This window comes from Oncorhynchus masou, chromosome 15 (assembly GCF_036934945.1).
Source record: "Oncorhynchus masou masou isolate Uvic2021 chromosome 15, UVic_Omas_1.1, whole genome shotgun sequence".
Taxonomy (NCBI): Eukaryota; Metazoa; Chordata; class Actinopteri; order Salmoniformes; family Salmonidae; genus Oncorhynchus; species Oncorhynchus masou.
Window position 1 is genome coordinate 27,015,353 of NC_088226.1, and position 22,590 is coordinate 27,037,942.

Below are 22,590 nucleotides of genomic sequence, written 5' to 3' on the forward strand. Positions count from 1 at the left end.
ACACACCACTGCGACCTGGTTGCTCTTGTTGGCTGGCCCTCGCTTCATACTCGTCGCCAAACCCACTGGCTCCAGGTCATATAAGTCTTTGCTAGGTAAAGCCCCACCTTATCTCAGCTCACTGGTCACCATAGCAGCACCCACCCGTAGCATGGGCGCCAGCAGGTATATTTCACTGGTCAACCCCAAAACCAATTCCTCCTTTGGCCGTCTGTCCTTCCAGTTCTCTGCTGCCAATGACTGGAACGAATTGCAAAAATCACTGAAGCTGGATACTCATATCTCCCTCACTAACTTGACCCTCACTAACTTGAGATCATTGCACCTGTACATAGCTCATCTGTAAATAGCCCATCCAACTACCTCATCCCCATACTGTTTTTTTTCTCTTCCCCTTTGCACCCCATCATCTCTACTTGCACATGCATCCTCTGCACATCTATCACCTCCAGTGTTTAATTGTTAAATTGTAATTATTTCACCAGTATGGTCTTACCTCCCCAATCTTACCTCATTTACACACACTGTATGTAGAATAACTTTTTATTCCCCCCCCCCCATTGTGTTATTGAATATTTGGCATCCTTGACTTTTCTCATTCCAATATGTGACTCACCACCTGGATTCGGTCTGATGTAGCAAAATTTGAACTTCAGTTTTTTACATTGGATAAAAGTAGAGACTCAGAGCTACAAAATTGTATATTACACACTACATTTTGGAGGAACAATAGGAAAATAATTATGCTTTGAAAGTTGATACACTTGTAAACTCACTTTTGAGAAAAGGTTCTTTGAATAATTTGGTACCTACTGGGGAGCTCTCCTTTGTCTACACCCATTCAGCATTGTTCACACCCTCTTAAGCCAGCCCCACCCGTCTCGATAAGGAGTCACATGAGGTCATGTGCTAAAGAAATGTCAAAAGAAAGTCAGTATCTGGTGTGGCCACCAGCTGCATTAAGTCCTGCAGTGTAGCAGTGTCACCTGGTGGAACTCATGGACTGCACCAGATTTGCCCGTTCTTACTGTGAGATGTTACTCTGGCCCTAGCCCTCATCCTCCAATCCAACAGGTCCCAGACGTGCTCAATGGGATTGAGATCCGGGCTCTTTGCTGGCCATGGCAGGACACTGACGTTCCTGTCTTGTAGGAAATCATGCACATAACAAGCAGTATGGCTGGTGGCATTGTCATTCTAAATCAAATCAAATCAAATTTTATTTGTCGCATACACATGGTTAGCAGATGGTAATGCGAGTGTAGCGAAATGCTTGTGCTTCTAGTTCCGACAATGCAGTAATAACCAACGAGTAATCTAGCTAACAATTCCAAAACTATTACCTTATGCACATAAGTGTAAAGGGATAAAGAATATGTACATAAAGATATATGAATGATGGTACAGAGCGGCATAGGCAAGATGCAGTAGATGGTATCGAGTACATATATATACATATATACGTATATACATATGAGATAAATAATGTAGGGTATGTAAACATTATATTAAGTAGCATTGTTTAAAGTGGCTAGTGATATATTTTACATCAATTCCCATTATTTAAAGTGGCTGGAGTTGAGTCAGTGTGTTGGCAGCACCCACTCAATGTTAGTGGTGGCTGTTTAACAGTCTGATGGCCTTGAGCTAGAAGCTGTTTTTCAGTCTCTCGGTCCCAGCTTTGATGCACCTATACTGACCTCGCCTTCTGGAAGATAGCGGGGTGAACAGGCAGTGGCTAGGGTGGTTGTTGTCCTTGATGATCTTTATGGCCTTCCTGTGACATCGGGTGGTGTAGGTGTCCTGGAGGGCAGGTAGTTTGCCCCCGGTGATGCGTTGTGCAGACCTTACTACCCTCTGGAGAGCCTTACGGTTGTGGGCGGAGCAGTTGCCGTACCAGGCGGTGATACAGCCCGACAGGATGCTCTCGATTGTGCATCTGTAGAAGTTTGTGTGCTTTTGGTGACAAGCCGAATTTCTTCAGGCTCCTGAGGTTGAAGAGACGCTGCTGCGCCTTCTTCACGATGCTGTCTGTGTGAGTGGACCAATTCAGTTTGTCTGTGATGTGTATGCCGAGGAAATTAAAACTTGCTACTCTCTCCACTACTGTTCCATCGATGTGGATAGGGGGGTGTTCCCTCTGCTGTTTCCTGAAGTCCACAATCATCTCCTTAGTTTTGTTGACGTTGAGTGTGAGGTTATTTTCCTGACACCACACTCCGAGGGTCCTCACCTCCTCCCTGTAGGCCGTCTCGTCGTTGTTGGTAATCAAGCCTACCACTGTTGTGTCGTCCGCAAACTTGATGATTGAGTTGGAGGCGTGCGTGGCCACGCAGTCGTGGGTGAACAGGGAGTACAGGAGAGGGCTCAGAACGCACCCTTGTGGGGCCCCAGTGTTGAGGATCAGCGGGGAGGAGATGTTGTTACCTACCCTCACCACCTGGGGGCGGCCCGTCAGGAAGTCCAGTACCCAGTTGCACAGGGCGGGGTCGAGACCCCGGGTCTCAAGCTTGATGACGAGCTTGGAGGGTACTATGGTGTTGAATGCCGAGCTGTAGTCGATGAACAGCATTCTCACATAGGTATTCCTCTTGTCCAGATGGGTTAGGGCAGTGTGCAGTGTGGTTGAGATTGCATCGTCTGTGGACCTATTTGGGCGGTAAGCAAATTGGAGTGGGTCTAGGGTGTCAGGTAGGGTGGAGGTGATATGGTCCTTGACTAGTCTCTCAAAGCACTTCATGATGACGGAAGTGAGTGCTACGGGGCGGTAGTCGTTTAGCTCAGTTACCTTAGCTTTCTTGGGAACAGGAACAATGGTGGCCCTCTTGAAGCATGTGGGAACAGCAGACTGGGATAGGGATTGATTGAATATGTCCGTAAACACACCAGCCAGCTGGTCTGCGCATGCTCTGAGGGCGCGGCTGGGGATGCCGTCTGGGCCTGCAGCCTTGCGAGGGTTAACACGTTTAAATGTTTTACTCACCTCGGCTGCAGTGAAGGAGAGTCCGCATTGTATTGTCCTCAAAGTTGGCAAAAAAGTTATTTAGTCTGCCTGGGAGCAAGGCATCCTGGTCCGTGACTGGGCTGGTTTTCTTTTTGTAATCCGTGATTGACTGTAGACCCTGTCACATACCTCTTGTGTCTGAGCTGTTGAATTGCGATTCTACTTTGTCTCCTCTATACTGACGCTTAGCTTGTTTGATTGCCTTGCGGAGGGAATAGCTACACTGTTTGTATTCGGTCATGTTTCCGGTCACCTTGCCCTGATTTAAAAGCAGTGGTTTGCGCTTTCAGTTTCACGCGAATGCTGCCATCAATCCACGGTTTCTGGTTTGGGAATGTTTTAATCGCTGCTATGGGAACGACATCTTCAACGCACATTCTAATGAACTCGCTCACCGAATCAGTGTATTCATCAATGTTGTTGTTTGACGCAATACGAAACATATCCCAGTCCACGTGATGGAAGCAGTCTTGGAGCGTGAAATCAGATTGGTTGGACCAGCGTTGAACAGACATCAGCGTGGGAGCTTCTTGTTTTAGCTTTTGTCTGTAGGCAGGGAGCAACAAAATGGAGTCGTGGTCAGCTTTTCAAAAAAGGAGGGCGGGGCAGGGCCTTATATGCATCGCGGAAGTTAGAATAGCAATGATCCAAGGTTTTATCAGCCCTGGTTGCGCAATCGATATGCTGATACAATTTAGGGAGTCTTGTTTTCAGATTAGCCTTGTTAAAATCCCCAGCTACAATGAATGCAGCCTCAGGATATGTGGATTCCAGTTTGCAAAGAGTCAAATAAAGTTCGTTCAGAGCCATCGATGTGTCTGCTTGGGGGGGAATATATACGGCTGTGATTATAATCGAAGAGAATTCCCTTGGTAGATAATGCGGTCGACATTTGATTGTGAGGAATTCTAAATCAGGTGAACAGAAGGACTTGAGTTCCTGTATGTTGTTGTGACCACACCACGTCTCGTTAACCATAAAGCATACGCCCCCGCCCCTCTTCTTACCAGAAAGATGTTTGTTTCTGTCGGTGCGATGCGTGGAGAAACCAGCTGGCTGCACCGACTCCGATAGCGTCTCTCCAGTGAGCCATGTTTCCATGAAGCAAAGAACGTTACAGTCCCCTTTCATCAACCTTGTTGTCAAGAGACTGGACATTGGCGAGTAGAATGCTAGGGAGTGGTGCGCGATCTGCCCGTCTCCGGAGCCTGACCAGAAGACCGCTTTGTTTGCCTCTTTTACGACGTCGTTGTTTTGGGTCGCAGGCTGGGATCCATTGCGTTGTCCTGGGTGGAAGGCAGAACACAGGATCCGCTCCGGGAAAGTCATATTCTTGGTCGTACTGATGGTGAGTTGACGCTGCTCTTATATTCAGTAGTTCTTCTCGACTGTATGTAATGAAGCCTAAGATGACCTGGGGTACTAATGTAAGAAATAACACGTAAAAAACAAAAAACTGCAGAGTTTCCTAGGAACGCGAAGCGAGGCGGCCATCTCTGTCGGCGCAGGAAGTGTATTGGAGGGTCATGTCAGGATGAGCCTGCAGGAAGGGTACCACATGAGGGAGGAGGATGTCTTCAATGACAACAAGCTCAGTCCGATGATGCCGTGACACAGCACCCCAGACCATGACGGACCCTTCACCTCCAAATCGATCCCGCTCCAGGCCTCGGTGTAACGCTCATTCCCTCAACGATAAACGCAAATCCGACCATCACCCCTGGTGAGACAAAATCGCGACTGGTCAGTGAAGAGCACTTTTTGCCAGTCCTGTCTGGTCCAGCGACGGTGGGTTCGTGCCCATAGGTGACATTATTGCCGGTGATGTCTGGTGAGGACCTGCATTACAACAGGCCTACAAGCCCTCAGTCCAGCCTCTCTCAGCCTACTGTTGACAGTCTGATCACTGATGGCAGGATTGTTCGTTCCTGGTGTAACTTGTGCAGTTGTTGTTGCCATCCTGTACCTGTCCCGCAGGTGTGATGTTCGGATGTACGGATCCTGTGTAGGTGTTGTCACATGTGGTCTGCCACTCTGAGGACGATCAGCTGTCCGGTTGATAAATCACGGTTATTATACAATTCTTATTTTAACAACATTTAATGAGATAATTAAATTATTCTCAAGAATTTCATGTAAAAAGACTGTTACTTACTACTGTCCTTTCAGTTAAAGTCATAAACTAGTTAAAACACTGGCAGCATGAAGTACATATAGGACATTTCCTGCAGTGCAACTGCATGGGCCCTGTGCATGGGTGAGAAGGGGAATTCATTTTATTTTACATGTCATTTAAAGAGAATGCCGTTGTGTACAGACATTTGATTGTTTGTTGTGATACAATTGCATGTTTATGACCATATAATTACTTATTATTCTTGCAAAATGTTGACTGCTGATCTTACAACAACTTCTTCCTTACCTCAGTTGACTTCAGATGAAAAGCATGCCCAACATAACTGACTGTTACTCAGGCCCAGAAGCTAAGATATGCAACTTATTAGTATATTTGGATAGAAAACACTCAGAGTTTCTAAAACTGTTTGAATGATGTTTGTGAGTAATAACAGAACAGAATAACAGAATAACAGAACTCAAAAAATCCTATCCAAGATACAGTATAAATTTGGTCTGATTGCACTTCCTAAGGCTTCCACTAGATGTCAAGTCTTTAGAACCTTGTTTCAGGCTTCTACTGTGAAGGGGGGTGAATAAGAGCTGTTTGACTAAGGGGTCTGGCAGAATGCCATGAGCTAAGTCAGGCGCGCGGCCGTGAGAGCGAGTTCTGTTCCTTTTAATTTCTAAAGACAAAGGAATTGTCCGGCTGGAACATTATTCAAGATTTATAATAAAAACATCCTAAAGATTGATTCGATACATCGTTTGACATGTTTCTACGAACTGTAATGGAACTATTTTGATTTTGTCTGGACCAAGTGCTCGCACCTTGTGAATTTGTGAACTAAACGCATGAACAAAAAGGAGGTATTTGGACATAAATTATGGATTTTATCGAACAAAACAAACTTTTTTGAAATCTGACACAGAGCTTGCATTAATGAGAAGTATATCTTTAAGCCGATGTATAACACTTGTATTTGAGAGAGAGAGAGACAGACAGACTCACTCACTCACTCACTCACTCACTCGTGTTATGGAATAATGATATGTCAATTTGCCCAAAGATTTTATTTTCACTCAGTGTGATGTAAGGGCAGGAAACTGTACCACAAAACCGTTACACGAGACAATCTGTTTTCTCTCCTCTCCAGGGTGTGTTTATGACAGGTCCTGAACCTTTGCATGCTGGTATGAGGAAGGAGGCCTGACATGTCACATTCTTAAAATAAAGTGGTGATCCTAACTGACCTAAGACAGGGAATTTTTACTAGGATTAAACGTCAGGAATTGTGAAAAACTGAGTTTAAATGTATTTGGCTAAGATGTAGGTAAACTTCCGACTTTCAACTGTGTCACTCCCTTTGCTTCCTTACCCAGGCGTCATTGTTTCTGTTTCAAATTCATGTCTGTGTGTAGTTCGTGTTTTTTGTGTTACATTTATTTCTCTTGAGTGTTTTTATTTCCGAGTGGTCCCTGACCATAAGGGGTCCGAGGCCATTCTGTCTTGCTTTAGGTGCTTTCGTACACAACATTAAACAATATAAAATAAGCACCCAAGAGGAACTGAAGCCTTTTTCTTTTTTTTGCTCAGGGGAGGAGTTTTTTTTCTCATCCTGGGCACAGGGGAGGGTAGTGCACCCCCGCCTCCCCAGTTTAAATGTGCTATTTGCAGGTTTTACTATAGAATTTCTTCCATCCAAGACACATTTCCTCATCTGCGCATCCCCTTTATCAAGGTGTTTTGGTACTTCCCTTATGCCCTATGCTTTTACACGTGATGCTCTCTTTTCCACGTTACTCTACCACAGGTCACTATAGTCTTCCAGTCTGTCTATCCTGAACGCTATCCACCATTCATGGTGACAATAGTGGATCATTTGTCCAGATCTGCAATAGGCTAACGAGCAATCATACCACACATAAAAGTATTCAAAGTATCAATTGTAAAAAAAAAAATAGGAATAGCTGATAGGACCAAGTTTGGGATAAATGCTGTGTGTTTTACAGATTGAGAGAGCTTGATCATATTTCCTGGATATTTGTTTATTCATGATCTATTGAGGTATATGTTCTACTTTGCTATTTATTTATTTAATTTAACGGGCAAGTCAGTTTAGAACACATTCTTGTTAAGTTTCTTGGTGGAAAAAGGTTAAAACAGTTCCCATTTGTACTTTCTCAAATCGTAATGAATACAGGCAACATAATGCTTAGGAGAATCACACAGAGTATTTTTCCTATACTTGAGGGGGCCAGTGAGCAAAACTAGTGGGCTACTTCTAGCCTACTGAAACCCCCCAGAGTTGCAATATATTCATTGAATCTCTTCTCAAGGCAGCCTCCGGAGGCATGGAGGTCACTGCAGACATTGGATTGACCATGCAGTGCCTTTAAGAGCTGAAGAGCCCTGGTCGAGGGGTTGAATTGAAACATTACATTTCCTGAGACTTTACACATGCAATGAACTCAGTCACTGTCTCTTTTATGTTCAATAGCACAGCTATATGAAAGTTTAAAATAGAATTTGATTGGGTTTGTTAATGGGGTACATTTGTTTTCTACATATGTCAACAAAAAAGTGATTCATGAGAGTTTGCAAACAGTAGAATAAGGTAACCAGATGTGTAACACAGTATGTAATCTAGTCTGATATTATTGTAACAGTGCAGTTGGTGAATAGTAGTGTACATTGAGGCAGCAGAGCAGCAAGTGAGCGGCGCAGACTCGGCACAGGGTCATTCTCATCCAGCTTGTCATTGCTCCCATCACCACCATCTGCGCCATCCTCCCTCCCCTCCTCACCCTGCCACCCCCCCCCCCCTCTCTGGTGTCTTTGGGCAAACCTGGAAGAACACCTCACAGAACTCCAACCGGCGCAGCTCCCGCAGCGTCCTGCAGCTCCGTAGCACCTGCATCTCTCTCAGCTTGCAGCTTCTGAGGCGCAGGCGCTTCAGGTCCCTCAGGCGGCTGGCAGACAGCAGGCCTGGTCCCACCTCCTTACCGCCAAGGCTTAGCTCCTCTAGGCCGAGCCAGCCCACCCCCAGCCCCAGGGAGGCCATCTGTAGCTGGGCGCCAGGCCGTCCAAAGTGCCCTATCTCCAGGTACTTGAGCCTGGAGAGCCCGTTTAAGCCCGAGTCGGTTTCTTGGGCAGCACTGCGCCTAAGGCCTTCCGCTGTGACCCGAAGGACATTGCGCAGCTCTAGGCGGCTAAGCTTCAACCAAGAAGCCAGACTCTGCAGGTGCAGGTCTGTGAAGGAGGGCACGTTATCAAGGACCATCGTCTCAATGGCAATCCCTGATGTGGAGGCAGGCACTTTCCCAGTCTGACCGCGTCCCTGTTGCTGAGTAGAAGCAGTTGATGCAGCTCCAGCTTGTTTCTCAGGACTGGGTGGGGTCTGGGTGAAAAAGCTCTGTGGCAGCTCACAGCCACGCAACTCTAGGACCTGCAGCGTTGTGGGCAGGAGCTGGCAACTACGCAAGCCTCTCAGGTCTGCATGCAGCAGGGAAAGACTGCGCAGACGGGGGCACTTGGAGGACAAAGCCTTAAGCCAGGACTCTGAGAGAAATGCCCCGCCTCTAGCAGAGAGCAGCAAGCCACGCAGCCGCAGGCATCGGAGCCCAGTGCCCAGATACTGGCGCAGTAGAACCCACAGCATGCGCGACGTCACCTGACCCAAAATGGACACCAAGGGCAGGGAGAGCAGTTGTAGAACGACAACATCCAATGAGGGAGAAATGGAGAAGAAACAATGCATTAGTGTTTGAGTGATGACTTGAACATTCTTTAGAGTTAGCTAGTCTACAGGTAGGAAACAGGCCAAGCAACAACATTGTATTTTGTTGCAGAAGGTGAGAGACCTTAAACAGGAAGTTAACAATAATCGAATCAAGTCTGCTGAAATATCATTGTATGTAGGACCTGAGAAACATGGATATATCACAAAACGTCTGACTTCTTTAGACATAGCAGCCCCGGAAATATTTTCATGTCAGGTCATGAAATTGTAAGATCATTATGCAATAGGCACCATTCTTACCCCTTTCCATGCAGTTAGATCAACAGCTCGCCATAGACGTTGGTCTTTTACAAGGCGTCTCCATCTCTTACACACCCTGCAAATACACCATATGAATGGCATGACAAAGATACGTGTTTTTTTAAGCTAACGTTAGTTAGCTATCAATCTTGGATATTTATGTTGAACACAGACGTCAACGAGCTAACTTGTTTTACCTTCCAGTTCTGATGAGCTCTCGCACACCTAAATATGATAAAATATCAATTAAAATGTTCTCTGGGAAATAATCGAGAGTAGAAATTCTGAAGTCTGCCATTTTGTAAACAAAAAGTACAGTCGAGTACACGGACAAAATACACCGACGTACCAAAGTTGCATTCAAGTAATGAACCTCGCAGAAACGGTTGCTTAAGCGAAAACGTTCCTACACGTTCTTAAAAACTCTATGTGCGAAATTAACACCTTTTATCTGAGAGTAACGTTACCAGATATTGCTTTGGCAATGTTAACACATGTTTCCCATGCCAATAAAGCCCCTTGAATTGCATATATATATAGAGGCGTAATTTTATTTATTTATAAATAAGCATAACAACTTCAGAATTTCCAAAACATGCATCACCAAATCTGCTGTGTAAATGCAGCAAGCAAACACCGCTCCTTAGCGTTTGAGAAAAAAACGCATTGTTCTATTGCGCTTGCGCAGCTGTCAGTCGGACAAGATGGCGACGAGCAATGGTGGTGGAATGGAAGTGGATGGGGCCGGTAATAATATCCCTAAGCAAAATTTATCTGAATTTGACAAGGTTGTATATATATTGTCTTGGCGCTAACTTTACTCCTTTGTCGATGGTGTGTAGCTTGCCATTATTTCTTATTTGCGTTCTCTAACGTTACTTCAGCGAGGCTAGCTAAGTTTAGTTAGCATAGCTAGCTCATTTAGCTAACGTGGCTGTCCCCACTAGTATTTGTGCGTACTGTACCGGTGTTGTTATTAGTAGTGATGAGGGAGAAAATGATAGATACATATCGGGATATTATATTTTTTAGTATATATCGTATGTTTTGACAATATAATTTTTGCGGTAGTTTGCAGTACCTGCACCAACTGTAGTAGTTTTCTTTCATACATTATTAGAAAAAAGGTAAAGGGTTCTTTGGCTGTCCCCATTTAGATGGCATGGTCCTCCGGCTTTCACCATAGTATAACCCCTTTTGTTTCCTGATGTAACCCTTTTTAGTTTCGGCTATAACCCATTTTAGTTTCGGCTATAACCCATTTTAGTTTCAGGTAGAACAAGTTTTTTTTACATAGAACAAGTTTTATTTTTCTACCTGCAACCACTAAGGGTTTTTCAAAGGGTTCACTCTTAAGTTCTAGATATCACCCTTTCACTAAGAGTGTACATACAGTAGCTTGTTTTCCATCTTTTTAAATAGGGAGACCATTTGTTTTCACAACTTATTTCCATGAATCGTTTTCTAGTGGCTCTCTTGTCTCTCTGCAGCAGACGTACTGTATGGTGAGCAATATGTTTGGATCGTCGAATTGCAATAAATATAGAATCGTGAGAATCGAAATGCATGTCGGCAGGTAGCCTCGTGGTTAGAGCGTTGGACTGGAAACCAAAAGGTTGCAGGATTGAATCCCCGAGCTGACAAGGTACAAATCTGTCGTTCTGCCCCTGAACAGGCAGTTAACCCACTGGTCCTAGTCCGTCATTGTAAATAAGAGTGTGTTCTTATTGATATATATAAATAAAGGTAAAATAAAATACATTTCATATCGCGATATTGTTTCGTGAGGTTTCTGGGAATTCCCAGCCTTAATTATTATCTATGCAATTTCAAAAACGATTGCAGTTAATATTAGCTTGTTAGCTAACTAGCTAGTTAATAGTTTACCTCAACTGTCACACATTGATTGGTCCGTCTGTAGTAGTTAGCTAGCTAAGCATCGGCAGTTTAAACAACTAACGTTAGCTTGTCTATTGCTAGCTAATTATCTAAATATTTTGCTTTCTTAGCTAGCTTATTTACAGCGACGTAATTGGTCCCCCACACCGAGCTAGTGGTTAACTATAGCAATGGAGATTAGCTAACTTCATGATCACATCAATTGACATGTCAATTGGAATAGCATTGTTGATCAATTGAAGCTCTGCTGAGTAGAATCAATGTCCTCACTGTACCTTTCCTGTATATTACCAAGTGGTACATGTTTGTTGAAATCCAGCTCAATTCATCGACACACTGATATTGTAACATTCATCTAAAGAAAACCATATTCAATACAAGAACACAGATGCTTTGTTTGCTCGAAAGCAGGTGGTTGTGCTGAGGCCATGTTTGGCTGCGATGGCCAAAAGTAAAGGAAACCCACCCTCTCTTTCTGTCTGTCCCACAGCCAGCCCCAGTGTTATGGCGTCTGGGGTCACCGGCAGTGTCTCTGTTGCCCTGCATCCTCTAGTCATCCTCAACATCTCAGACCACTGGATTCGTATCCGCTCCCAGGAGGGGCGGCCCATGCAGGGTATGTGTGCTGATCAGTTTGCAAGTATACCAATAATTCTATACTGTCTTGCATTTGGCATGGAATAATGGACAAGGGGATGGGGGTGAGATTGAAATTGGTTCAGTATATTGCTCTGTAAATGTCTTAACTTTTTACAAAGTATTTAAACTTTAAGACAATAATTAAAACACACTGAACAAAAATTTAAACCGAACTTGCCACAATTTCAAAGATTTTACTGAGTAACAGTTCATATAAAATCAGTCCATTTAAATTAATTAATTAGGCCCTAATCTATGGATTTCACATGACTGAGAATACAGATCTGTTGGTCACAGATTCCTAAAAATAAAGTAGGGGCGTGGATCAGAAAACCAGTCAGTATTTGGTGTGACAACCATTTGCCTCATGCAGCGCGACACATCTCCTTCACATAAAGTTAATCAGGCTGTTGATTGTGGCCTGTGGAATGTTTTCCCACTCCTCATGGCTGTGCAAAGTTGCTGGATATTGGAGGGAACTGTTATACGCTGTCGTACATGTCAATCCAGAGCATCCCAAACATGCTCAATGGGTGACATGCCTGGTGAGTATGCAGGCCATGGAAGACCTGGGACATTTTCAGCTTCCAGGAATAGTGTAACTGATCCTTGCGACATGGGGCCGTGCATTATCATGCTGAAACATGCGGTGGTGGTGGAGGATGAATGGCATGACAGTGAGCCTCCGGATCTCATCGATCTCATCTTTGTGCATTCAAATTGCCATTGACAAAATGCAATTGTTTTCACTGTCAAATCAAATACATTTGTATTTGTCACATGCGCTGAATATAACAGTATTACCGTGAAATGCTTACTTACAAGCTGTTAACCAACAATGCAGTTTAAGAAATAGTTAAGGTTACTAAATAAACTAAAGTAAAAAGTAACACGAAAGAAAATTACATAACAATAACGAGGCTATATACAGGTGGTACTGAGTCAATGTGTGGGGGTACAGGTTAGTCAAGGTCATTTGTAAAGTGACTATGCATAGATAACAAACAGCGAGTAGCAGCAGTGTAAAAACAAAGAGCGGGGGGTCAATGTAAATAGTCCGGGTAGCCATTCTATTAATTGTTCAGCAGTCTTATGGCTTGGGGGAAGAAGCTGTTAAAAAGAGCCTTTTGGTCCTAGATTTGGCGTTCTGGTACCGCTTGCCCTGCGGTAGCTGGGAAAAGAGTATGAGTGACTGGAGTCACTAACAATTTTTTGGGGCCTTCCTCTGACACCGCTGAGTATATAGGTCCTGGATGTCAAGAAGCTTGGCCCTAGTGATGTACTGGGTCGTACGCAGTACCCTCTGTAGTGTCTTATAGTCAGATGCCGAGCAGTTGCCATACCAGGCAGTGATGCAACTGGTCAGGATGCTCTCGATGGTGCAGCTGTAGAAGTCTTTGAGGATCTGGGGACCAATGCCAAATCTTTTCTCTCTCCTGGAGCGGAAAAGGTGTTGTCCTGCCCTCTTCACAACTGTCTTGGTGTGTTTTGGACCATGATAGTTTGTTGGTGATGTGGACACTAAGGAACTTGAAACTCTCCTCCTGCTCCACTTCAGCCCCGTTGATGTTAATGTGGGCCTGTTCGTCCCTCCTTTTCCTGTAGTCCACAATCAGCTCCTTTGTCTTGCTCACATTGAGCAAGGTTGTTGTCCTGGCACCACACTGCCAGGTCTTTGACCTCATCCATATAGGCTGTCTCATCGTTGTCGGTGATCAGGCCTAGCACTGTTGGTGTCAGCAATCTTAATCATGGTGTTGGAAATGTGCTTGGCCACGCAGTCGCCCCAGTGTTGAGGATCAGCGTGGCAGATGTGCTGCTGCCTACCGTTACCACCTAGGGGTCAGGAAGTCCAGGATCCATTTGCAGAGGGTGGTGTTTAGTCCCAGGATACTTAGCTTAATGATGGTCTTTGAGGGTACATGGTGTTGAATGCTGAGCTGCAGTCAATGAACAGCATTCTCACATAGGTGTTCCTTTTATCCAGGTGTGAAAGGGCAGTGTGGATTGAGATTGCATCATCTGTGGATCTGTTGGGGCTGTATGCGAATTGGAGTTGGTCTAGGGTTTCTGGGTTGATGGTGTTGATGTGAGCCATGACCAGCCTTTCAAAGCCCTTCATGGCTACCGACGTGAGTTCTACAGGGCGGTAATCATTTAGGCAGGTTACCTTCGCTTTCTTGGACACATGGACTATGGTGGTCTGTTTGAAATATAGGTATTACAGACTCAGGGAGAGGTTGAAAATGTCAGTGAAGACACTGGCCAGTTGGTCCACACATGCTTTGGCTATACATCCTGGTAACCCGTCTATCCCCACGGCTTTGAATGTTGACTTGTTTAAAGGTCTTCCTCACTCCGCCTACAGAGAATGATCACACAATCGTCCGGAACAGCTGGTGCTCTCATGCATGCTTCAGTGTTGCTTGCCTCTAAGGGAGCATGAAATAAAAATGCATTTAGCTCGTTTGGTAGGCTCGTGTCACTGAGCAGCTCGCTGGGTTTCTCTTTGTAGTCAGTAATAGTTTGCAAGCCCTGCCACATCCGACGAGCGTCAGAGCCGGTTTAGTAGGATTCTATCTTAATCCTGTATTGACGCTTTGCCTGTTTGATGGTTCATCTGAGAGCATAGCGGGTTTTCTTATAAGCGTCCTGATTAGTGTCCCGCTCCTTGAAAGCGGCAGCTCTTCCCTTTAGCTCAGTGCGGATGTGGCCTGTAATCCATATCTTCTGGTTGGGAAATGTACGAACGGTCACTGGGGACGACGTCGTCAAAGCATTTATTGATGAAGCCATCGACTGAGGTGGTATACTCCTCAATGCCATTTGATGAATCCCGGAACATATTCCAGCTAGCAAACCAGTCCTGTAGCGTAGCATCTGCGTCATCTGACCACTTCCGTATTGAGCGAGTTACTGGTACTTCCTGCTTTCTTTTTTACTTGTTAGCAGGAATCAGGAGTGTAGAATTATGATCAGATTTGACAAATGGAGGGCTATGGAGAGCTTTATATGCGTCTGTGTGTGGAGTAAAGGTGGTCTAGAGTTTATTTTTTTACTCTCTCTCTCTCTGGTTGCACATGTGACATGCTGGTAGAAATGAAGTAAAACAGTTTTAAGTTTGATAGTTTATGCCTGCCCATACCATAACCCCGCCGCCACAATGGCACACTCTGTTCACAACGTTGATATCAGCATACTGCTCGCAGTCTGCCATCTGCACGGTAGAGTTGAAATGGGTGACTACTGGCACACTTCTCCAGTGTGCCAGTGGCCATCGAAGGTGGGCATTTGCCCACTAAAGTTGGTTATCCGGATGTGGAGGTCCTGGGCCTGCCCAGTTACACGTGGTATGATGCTGGTTGGACGTACTACCAAATTCTCTAAAACAACTTGGGGTAGAGAAATGAACTTCTCTGGCAACAGCTCTGGTGGACATTCCTGCAGTCAGCATGCCAATTGCACATTCCCTCAAAATTTGGGACATCTGCTGCATTGTGATGTGACACCACTGTATATTTTAGAGTGGCCTTTTATTGTCCCCAGCACAAGGTGCATCTGTGTAATGATCATGCTGTTTAATCAGCTTCTTGATATGCCACACCTGTCAGATGGATGGACCATCTTGGCAAAGGAGAAATGCTCACCAGGGATGTACACATTGTTTGCGTATGGAAGATTTCTGAGCTCTTATTCCAGCTCATGAAACACGTGACCCTACATTTAGCATTTTATATTTTTGTTCAGTATAGTTAAGAAACTGCAAGAGAACAAACACAGCAGTGGTAAGGGCATCTTACATGGGTATGGTTACAGTAGAGCTGCCACAATTACCATATAACCAAGGGTTATGGCTGAAGATGCTTATGGAATAAAATACCTCTAAATACCCCTTATTTTTTTGTGTGGAACGAACAGATGACTGAAGATGGGATAGCATGGTATTTTTGCGTTTAGGTTAGTTTCGACTGTTTCTTGACTCTTAACGTGATTAAACGTATTTGTTGAAACAAGCGAACTAGGCTTTGGTTGCTTATGCAATACCCTCATCAATGTAGCATACAGAAATAGAATGACTAGAACGGGCTTGGAACCAATTAGACTGGTAAACTCATGGGTACACTCACAACGGCTGCCTGTTATTGTGATGCAGTGATTTTCTTTAATGTAGAATGTTCATCCAAATGATCATGTGGTGCCTCGTGCCATGGAATGTATTTTTTGTAACATCAGTTGAGTTGAATCAACAAATCACAGCACATTTTAGTTCTTGCTTCGCTCCTATGGATACCCTCGCAATGGCCGCCAGTCCACCCATTATGCCAGCACTGACTTGAATGGGATGCCCGTTCTATTCATTCTATTTCTATGGCAGTCAGGTGGAGAGGAGAAAATGTGTCAAAAAAAGCTGTTCCTATTCGAACAGTTATATCAAAGACTGCGGTCATTTGGCTGGCCAATTACTGTCATCCAAAATTCCATGGCCGTCACACCCCTGGGTTCCAGTTAATAACAGTTTCAATGGGCTTTGCTATAGCCTATATGTGTGTCGGTTCCAATTGGCTCTTTTATGTTGCATTTGATCCTTTCCTTTTATCACCCAGTGATTGGCGCCCTGATCGGGAAGCAAGAGGGTAGAAACATTGAGGTGATGAACTCCTTTGAGCTGCTTCATCAGTTGGTAGATGACCGAGCACACATTGACAAGGAGTACTACTACACCAAGGAGGAGCAATGTGAGTCTCATCACACAGACACGTGTGTTAATTTCACTAACCTACCTTACAAAGAAATGGTCAGATGGCATTAATGGTGGTGAGGAAAGTGCAATATGAAAAGGGATGTATGTTGTGCTGTGTCACGGTTTCCCCTCCATCTCTGAAGCTAAACATGTCATCGTAGGCTTGTGCCTGAAGCCCTCGTTGTGACAAAGTGGAACTAAACCTCATTAGGAGTTCTGGTCTACGATTTGGTTTTGCCTTTTTAAATCACAATTAATAAGATTTACTTTAGTAGGGCACCTGATCCCAGATCAGCATTCCTGTTCTGCTTGATTCATAATGGCACCTGACCTCTTTCACCTGCCTCTCAGTCAAACAGGTTTTCAAGGACATGGAATTCCTGGGCTGGTATACCACAGGCGGTCCTTGTGACCAATCAGACATCCACATTCACAAGCAGGTAGGCAGAGCAAAGGGGACTACATTTCATTTTCCATGAGGTGGGGCATGTTCCGTGGGGGAGTAATTATAGGCATGCTAAAATGTACTTTTACACTAATTGGTCAGTGGATTGTTGTGATTTGAAATGTCAGTTGAGGTTGTTTGGCCAACAGGATGCTGTTTTCTTATTGGCTTTTCTTCTCTTTTCACCAGGTGTGTGAGATCATTGAGAGTCCTCTGTTCCTCAAGCTCAACCCAATGACCAAACACACAGATGTGAGTTTCTCATTTGGAAATTGTTTATATAATAATAATAAATTAATCTTCTTTAGTGCTTTTTTCATAACACATTTTTTTTTCAAAAGCTAAAAATACATACAAGCAATACATCATGAGTAGCCTAGTTATAGCTAGCTAGGTCAACCAATAGAAGCCAAGGGAGAAACTCAATTGCACTCCCTTGACTCTTCATCCCCAAAACCCCACTGGATATAGTGTTTTTGTATTGGATGTGTTTCAATCCACCGCGTCCACCAATGTAACATGAGGTGATGGAGCTAGAGCGGAGTTTCAGACCATGAGACATCCCAAAAATCTGTCTTCTCACAAAATAGTATGTAGCTTCCTAACGGTTTGGCCTATAAACTGTTATGACCCTATATGAAAGAGGACTCTCAGGAACACAATGTTCTTCAGTTTGCGCTATGACCCTTACAAGCATCTTGGGACTCGTCTGAAGTCGGTACAGCCAATCTGACTCGTCTAAAGGTCCCCCGGTAATGGTTGAAAACATTTATGGAAGTATATGGTGACGACAATAAGGGGTTAAATACAAGTATTATCTCTCAGAAATAGGATGGGCACCCCCCCCCCCCCCCCTTGAAAAAACTAAATCTATCGGTTGTAGTTCTGTTATTCAATGCGTATGTCTGGGCTAACAGCAGGAAGGCCAAATACACATTTTCATCAAAATGTCGATACTTCAAGGGGTCTTAATTCAAAATCAAATAGTAAAATGATCCTTGGTATGATTTTCTTAAAACAATTCCATATAGCTTATTAGAAACCCCCCCGCCACTGGCTTAGACTCATGTAGAAAACATTCTTAAAGGTGAAATCCTTAATTGTGAAACTTTCCATTTTGGGATATGACAAAAAAAAAAAAAACGTTTTTCCAAACAACAAACGCTGTTTTTTCCCCCCTCGGACAAACATGGCATAGTACATATTCTGCTGTTCTTTCTTTTTTTTACCACTGTACACAAAACCAATAAGGACGGTGCTGGGGCGGACAACTGGTTCCCCTGATATGGATTCCATCTTTAAATGAACGTTACTTGCTTTTTATGCAAGACCGTTCCTTGGCTATACAGTACATATGGTAATTCTAACATATGTCCGGTCTCTCCCAGCTCCCTGTCAACGTGTACGAGTCTGTCATTGACATCATCAATGGAGAGGTAACTCAAGCTCTCCTACCACACACACATCACTGTGATTAGTACGAGTGGCTGAGTTGTAAGCTTGGCTGTCCCCTATTGCCCAATCGCAGGCGACCATGTTGTTTGCTGAGCTGGGGTACACTCTGGCCACAGAAGAGGCGGAGCGAATCGGAGTGGACCACGTGGCTCGCATGACAGCCACTGGCACTGGGGAGAATTCAACAGGTAACTATAGTAATGGCTGCCTATACCCCCAATTTTACAAGGCCCACCATTTTAAAACGCCTCCCCAGCAAATTATCTGCCTGGTACGTCTGTAATCCTTTGGCTGTATCAAATGCACTCTCAACCCCTCTCCCTGTTATGTGTCTCTTCTGTTCAGTGGCAGAACATCTCATAGCCCAACACAGTGCAATTAAGATGCTCCACAGCAGGGTGAAAGTCATCCTGGAATACGTCAAAGCTGTGGAAGCAGGTGAGAGAACCGCTGTCTGTGTGATGAAAAGGCCGAAAGAATGACTGTTCAAGTGAGTCTGGAAACAATATGCTTTTATTACCTTGGAGTCATTTCCAGCCCTTGATCTCTCAACAATCTACAGTGCCTTCGGGAAACTATTCAGACTAGAGGTCGACCGATTATGTTTTTTCAACGCACTTACCGATTATTGGACGACCAAATAAGTCTATACCGATTAATTGGCAGATTTATTTTTAAATGTATTTATTTATTTGTAATAATGACAATTACGACAATACTGAATGAACACCTATTTTAACTTAATATAATACATCAATAAAATCCATTTAGCCTCAAATAAATAATGAAACATGTTCAATTTGGTTTAAATAATGCAAAAACAAAGTGTTGGAGAAGAAAGTAAAGGTGCAATATGTGCTATGTAAGAAAGCTAACATTTAAGTTCCTTGTTCAGAACATGAGAACATATGAAAGCTGGTGGTTCCTTTTAACATGAGTCTTCAATATTCCCAGGTAAGAAGTTTTAGGTTGGAGTTATTATAGGAATTATAGGACTATTTCCCTCAATACCATTTGTATTTCATTAACCTTTGACTATTGGATGTTCTTATAGGCACTTTAGTATTGCCAGTGTAACAGTATAGCTTCCGTCCCTCTCCTCACTCCTCCCTGGGCTCGAACGAGGAACACAACGACAACAGCCCCCCTAAAGCAGCGTTACCCATGCAGAGCAAGGGAAACAACCACTAGAAGAATCAGAGCGAGTGACGTTTGAAACGCAATTAGCGTGCGCTAACTAGCCAGCCATTTCACTTCGGTTACACCAACCTCATCTCGGGAGTTGAAGTCATAAAGTCATAAACAGCGCAATGCTTGAAGCACAGCATAGAGCTGCTGGCAAAAAGCACGAAAGTGCTGTTTGAATGAATGTTTACACGCCTGCTTCTGCCTACCACCGCTCAGTCAGATACTTGTATGCTCAGTGAGATTATATGCAACGCAGGACACGCTAGATAATATCTAGTAATATCATCAACCATGTGTAGTTAACTAGTGATTATGATTGATTGTTTTTTATAAGATAAGTTGCTAGCTAGCATTAAACTTACCTTAGCGTACTGCATTCGCGTAACAGGCAGGCTCCTTGTGGAGCGCAACGAGAGAGAGGCAGGTCGTTATTGCCTTGGACTCGTTAACTGTAAGGTTGCAAGATTGGATCCCCCGAGCTGACAAGGTAAAAATCTGTCTTTCTGTCCCTGAACAAGGCAGTTAACCCACCGTTCCTAGGCCGTCATTGAAAATAAGAATGTGTTCTTAATTAACTGACTTGCCTAGTTAAATAAAGGTATATAAAAATTCGGCACATCGGCGCCCAAAAATACCGATTTTCGATTGTTATGAAAACTTTCCGATTAATCGGTCGACCTCTAATTCAGACTCCTTGACCTTTTTCTCACTTTGTGACCCCTACAGCCTTATTCTAACAAAACATCCTCAGCAATCGACACAGAATACCCCATAAGGACAAAGCGAAAACAGGTTTAGAATTTTTAGCAAATGTATTAAATAGAAAAAAAGACCATATTTACATAAGACAGGTTTGTGTTGAGGCACAGATCTGGGGAAACTGTACTAAAAAATGTCTGCAGCATTGGAAGTCCCCAAGAACACATTGGCCTCCATCATTATTAAATGGAAGAAGTTTGGAACCACCAAGAATCATCCTAGAGTTGGATGCCCAGCCAAACTGAGCCATCAGGGGAGAAGGATCTTGGTCAGGGAGGTGACCAAGAAGTTGATTGCCACTCTGACAGAGTCCCAGAGTTCCTCTCCCATCTCCCAGTACTCTACCAATCAGGTCTTTATGGTAGTGGCCATACGTAAGCCACTCCTCAGTAAAAGGCACATGACAGCCTGCTTGGAGTTTACCAAAAGGCACCCAAAGGACTCTCAGACAATGTGAAGACTCTCGGACGATGAGAAACAAGATTCTCTGGTCTGATGAAACCAAGATTGAACTCTTTGGCATGAATGTCAACAGTCATGTCTGGAGGAAACCTGGCACCATCCCTACGGTGAAGCATGGTGGTGGCAGCATCATCCTGTGTTGATGTTTTTCAGTGACAGGGACTAGGAGACTAGTCAGTATTGAGGCAAAGATGAACAGAGGAAAGTACAGAGATCCTTGATGAAAACCTGTCTCACGGCACTAAGGACCCCAGACTGGGGTGAAGGTTCACCTTCCAACAAGACAACGACCCTAAGCATACAGCCAAGACAATGCAGGAGTGGCTTTGGGACAAGTCTGAATATCCTTGTGTGGCCCAGCCAACGCCTGGACTTGAAACTGACCGAACATCTCTGGAGAGACCTGAAAATAGCTGTGCAGCGACGCTCCCCATCCAACCTGACAGGGCTTGAGAGGATCTGCAGAGAAGAATGGGAGAAACTCTCCAAATACAGGTGTACCAAGCTTGTAGCATGATACCCAAGAAGACTCGAGGCTGTAATCGCTGCCAAAGGTGCTTCAACAAATTACAGAGTAAAGAGTGAATACTTATGCAAATGTGATAATATATATTATTTTTCTTCAAATTTGCTTTGTTATTATGGGATATTGGTTGTAGCTTGATAAATGTTTTATTTAATCCGTATTAGAATAAGGCTAGTGTAATAAAATGTGGGGGAAATCAAGGACTCTGAATACTTTCCGAATGCACTGTATATCCAAACAAATTTCTTATGTGTTTATTTCTTCCCTCATGCTCTCTTTTGTTACTCTCCCCTTCTGATTTGGCACCCAGGAGAGGTGCCATTTAACCACGAGATCCTCAGAGAAGCCAATGCTTTGTGCCATAGACTGCCTGTTCTCAGCACCATCAAATTCAAGACCGACTTCTACGATGTAAGTTGTCCCCACTTAGGCACTTGGCCTCAGTTATCTGGTAGTCTGCCTAGTTGGAAGGATAATGAACATACATTTTTTGCTGAATTCCAACATTAAATCACTCAAGGGTGTTTAATCATTTAAGCTTAGATGGGTTGGATTGGCACAGTACTGTGAAAGCATATGAATCCCCTTCCTTCTATCCTCAGCAATGCAATGACGTGGGCCTCATGGCTTACCTAGGTACCATCACCAAGACCTGCAACAGCATGAACCAGTTCATCAACAAGTTCAACGTCTTGTACGACAGACAGGGCATCGGCCGGAGGATGAGAGGACTGTTCTTTTGAGCGGGAGGGAAGGAGGAAGGGGGGGCATGAAAGATGTCAAGCACTGCACATGTTCATTTGCTTGTCTGTATTTTGTTAAGTTGCCTCATCAAACCAGTTTACTGTTTTCAAAGGTAGCAAATGCTAGAAGTGTCTCAGACCACTTGTCTATACCATAAAATCACACACAAACTTCTCACTCGCAGTTTAAGGTTTGTGACTATTCACATTAACGAATCCATGTACACGAACAGAAATCACATTTTTGCTTTTTTTTGTTCCATGTTTCTGAATGTAATAAATAATCTGCTGATTTTTCGTGGGACTTTGATTCCTGTTTATCACAAAATTAAATGTGGATCAGAAAACCAGTCAGTATCTGGTGTGACCATTTGACCCATGCGGCGCAACATCTTTTGTATAGAGTTGATTGTGGAGCGTTGTCCCACTTTTCTTCAATGGCTGTGCGAAGTTGCTGGATATTGGCGGAAACTGGACCACACTGTCGTACACATCGATTCAGAGCATCCTAAACATGCTCAATGGGTGACGTCTGGCGAGTATGCAGGCCATAGAAGAACTGGGACGTTTT

The 22,590-nt window shown here is 44.0% G+C and overlaps 2 protein-coding genes across 2 annotated transcripts; one reads left to right on the forward strand and one right to left on the reverse strand.

Annotated features, from left to right (window-relative positions):
* Positions 1 to 5,210: 5,210 nt before the first annotated feature.
* Positions 5,211 to 9,572, reverse strand: LOC135556061 (F-box/LRR-repeat protein 12-like). Its single transcript, XM_064988947.1, is given in 4 exon segments — positions 5,211 to 7,926; positions 7,928 to 8,793; positions 9,163 to 9,238; positions 9,360 to 9,572. Coding segments are annotated over 4 exon segments (1,203 nt in total). The 5' UTR covers positions 9,461 to 9,572; the 3' UTR covers positions 5,211 to 7,766.
* Positions 9,573 to 9,836: 264 nt separating this feature from the next.
* Positions 9,837 to 22,316, forward strand: LOC135556062 (COP9 signalosome complex subunit 6). Its single transcript, XM_064988948.1, has 10 exons — positions 9,837 to 9,909; positions 11,552 to 11,677; positions 16,305 to 16,436; positions 16,793 to 16,881; positions 17,076 to 17,138; positions 18,275 to 18,322; positions 18,415 to 18,529; positions 18,687 to 18,779; positions 21,587 to 21,687; positions 21,879 to 22,316. Exons 1-10 carry the CDS (start codon positions 9,867 to 9,869, stop codon positions 22,017 to 22,019), a joined length of 951 nt encoding a protein of 316 aa, XP_064845020.1. The 5' UTR covers positions 9,837 to 9,866; the 3' UTR covers positions 22,020 to 22,316.
* The last annotated feature ends 274 nt before the right edge of the window (positions 22,317 to 22,590 follow it).